Raw genomic sequence first — 2,904 nt, forward strand, 5'->3', positions numbered from 1 at the left:
AAAAAGAAAATACAGGGAGATCGTTGATTTATGGTAGTATTCAACATATTCCTCTCTCAGATCTACACTTTTTGTGGCGATCTTACGGTACCCTTTGTGGCGGTCCTTCGGTTTTTCAATCCCTGTAAATTAAAAAAATCTTGGAAGTTAGGGCCTTCAGCCAGGTCTTTCGCAACCAATCTTAAAACCACGAACTTTTCATCACACGTGGTTGTCAAATCTCGATGTAAACACAAGACCAACAATCCTTACTTTATTCAGCCATGTTATCAAATAACATCTTTTTTTTATGTAAAGGACCATTAATTAGCACTAATCAAACCGAGTTGATTAACATTTCATTGAAAGAAACCAGCACGGAAGTGTACTGAGAGTATAACATGGAGGTTCGTAGAACGAAACAACCCTCAGCTAAATTGAGTGTTTTCAAGGTGGTGCCCCAGTATGGCCGCAGTCTAATGACTGGAGCAAGTAAAAGATGAATTCTGGGGTCCACATGTATAACTTAAATAATATTTAATGTGATGGTCATTTCTGGTTACAGACATCAACATACACATATATACACTACTTATATATAAGAGCATTACTACAGAATAATGCCCCACACTACCTATATATATATATATCTATGTAGATGCTACGAGCATAAACAGACGATAAAATAAATATATATGGAATAAATATTTTATAAATCAATGAAAGAACGTCTCATTAATCGGGTTAATTAAATTTGATTAACGTTTTCTGGTATGTTTTATTTGAAGAATATAGACACCATGGTTTAAGAATTTAAGTAGACATTTCAACAGAGTCCAGCATTTCGATGTGATGGTCATTTCTGGTTGGAGCAGCGGTTGCATTATAGATTTGACAACTTTATAAACATGCATTTCTATAAGGTTTATATATATATCATATTACCATCATGTACCCAGGCCTATTCACGCGCTTTTTTTTAAGGAGTGGGTAGCCACAGCAAGACGCACACCAGGTATGCCATTCATTTCCCAGCTCAAAGGGGCGAGCCCCATTCTATGTTCGGGTCAAGACATAGAACGCAACCACCAATATCACTAGCTGGGCCTGACAGTATATGCTTCTTTACCCCCACCGGATCATGCTGGTTCCATACCCCTTCGACGAACATCAACCAGCTATAGAAAATTGTTACGACGTCACTGGTGCCAAGCTGTATCGGCCCCTTTGCCTTTCTCTTGGATAACACTGGTGGTGTGGAGACCGGAGGCCGGTATGCATGGGCGACTGTTGGTCTTCCATAAACAACCTTGTCCAGAATTGTACCTGGGAGGGTAACTTTCTAGGTGCAATCCCATGGTCAGTCATGACTGCGACCGAAGGGGTTCTATCTCTCTCTCTCTCTCATATGTACACGCATACATTTCTTTTCATAGGGTCCGTCCAGTGAATGCAATATGAACAAAATCAACTTGGAGGAGCTGACCAGTGATACTGGACTTCTGTTTGAAGTAGATAAAGGGGAAAATACATGTAAGTTGTGGATACAATATGGTGTGTGTGTGTGTGTTTGAGAGACACAGACAGACAAATATGCTTTCTTTGTATATCTCTGTGTTCTTGTATGTTTTAATATTCATAATAACGATAATTATAATCCTTTCTATTAAAAGCACAAGGCTTGAAATTTTGAGGAAGGGGACCAATTTTGGGGGAGGAGGTAAGTCGATCACATCGACCCCCAGTACTTCACTGGTACTTAATTTATCGACCACCCCCAAAAGGATGAAAGGCAAACTCAACCTCGGCAGAATTTGAACTCAGAAAGTAGTGGCAGACAAAATACTGTTTTAAAAGTGCCTACGTGATAACTGTAAACCTACTTTGGGGCCACCCTGTATATATATATTTGTATATACTTGCACCTTTTCTTTTTTTTTTTATCTCTCCTATGGGTCATACTGTTTTCTTTATTCACCTAAAGACGCAGCAGAGGACAACATCACTGAAGACACATTCAACCTTGTCTACTCCAGACTGGACACAGAGATAGCATGCCTGAACTTTGACCAACTCATGAAAACCATGCAGGATATATCTGGCAGCGGAGGTGTATTCAAGGAAACAAAGCACCCAGGGTATGGGCCTGGGATCACAGAAAATTCAGTGGTTGAAGGTAATCTCTTTGTTGAATACCCTCTTTAAGTTTGTTCTTATGTTGGTCTCTTTTGCTGAACTGCTAAGTTACAGGGATGTAAACACACCAACATAGATTATCAAGCAGTGATGGTGGGGACACGCATATATATGCACACATACAATCACATACACACACACACGCACAAACATATACATACACACACACACATACAAACAAAATATGTTCAAGGCTCTATTGTTTTGTTTTTTTTCTCCTTTTGTCTTGTAGTCCATTATGCTGGCTTCTTTGAATACCGGGATGAACCATTTGATTCCAGTCGTCTCCGTGACGAAACCTTCAAATACCGTGTTGGATCAGGTGTGTAGAACCGCGTATATGTTTTCCCCTTTATTTCGGTGTCCGCGAAGGCATATGGCTTAGTGGTTAGAGCATGCGGATCTTTTTTAAAATGGGGGCCACATTTTTCATTAACGAAACACTTTTGAAACTTGGAACACTGGTAGAATGTGTCATATAAAACATCTTTTTCTCTTAGTCTTCTTAAAAAAAAAAGAAATCCATAAGTTATTCCATGTTAAAGTTGTTGTATTTCTGTAATTTCAACCAATCACTGACGTCCATTCAGCCGATATACATTAAGTGCCGACTACATAAACAAACGATTCTGAAACAATTAACCCTAACCCTAACCGTAGGGTTAGGGTTAGGGTTAAAGCAAATTTAAAATGAAAAAAGCAAATAAAACGAAGGTATGGAGATTAAAT

At 38.9% G+C, this 2,904-nt stretch overlaps 1 protein-coding gene across 2 annotated transcripts in view; it reads left to right on the top strand.

The window, feature by feature from the left end:
• Positions 1-2,904, top strand: part of LOC106881868 (inactive peptidyl-prolyl cis-trans isomerase FKBP6) — a 46,147-nt gene that overhangs the window by 32,842 nt on the left and 10,401 nt on the right. The window contains exons 1-4 of one of the 2 annotated variants that reach the window (XM_052978051.1): positions 366-386; positions 1,416-1,512; positions 1,964-2,155; positions 2,408-2,497. In XM_052978051.1, the coding sequence (XP_052834011.1) occupies positions 381-386; positions 1,416-1,512; positions 1,964-2,155; positions 2,408-2,497 (385 nt within the window). In that variant the 5' untranslated portion in view covers positions 366-380. Of the gene's footprint in view, positions 1-365; positions 387-1,415; positions 1,513-1,963; positions 2,156-2,407; positions 2,498-2,904 lie in introns of those variants that run through there. The other variant, XM_052978050.1, reaches the window with a different exon arrangement.

The sequence above is a fragment of the Octopus bimaculoides genome, chromosome 30, assembly GCF_001194135.2.
Source record: "Octopus bimaculoides isolate UCB-OBI-ISO-001 chromosome 30, ASM119413v2, whole genome shotgun sequence".
In the NCBI taxonomy this organism is placed as follows: Eukaryota; Metazoa; Mollusca; class Cephalopoda; order Octopoda; family Octopodidae; genus Octopus; species Octopus bimaculoides.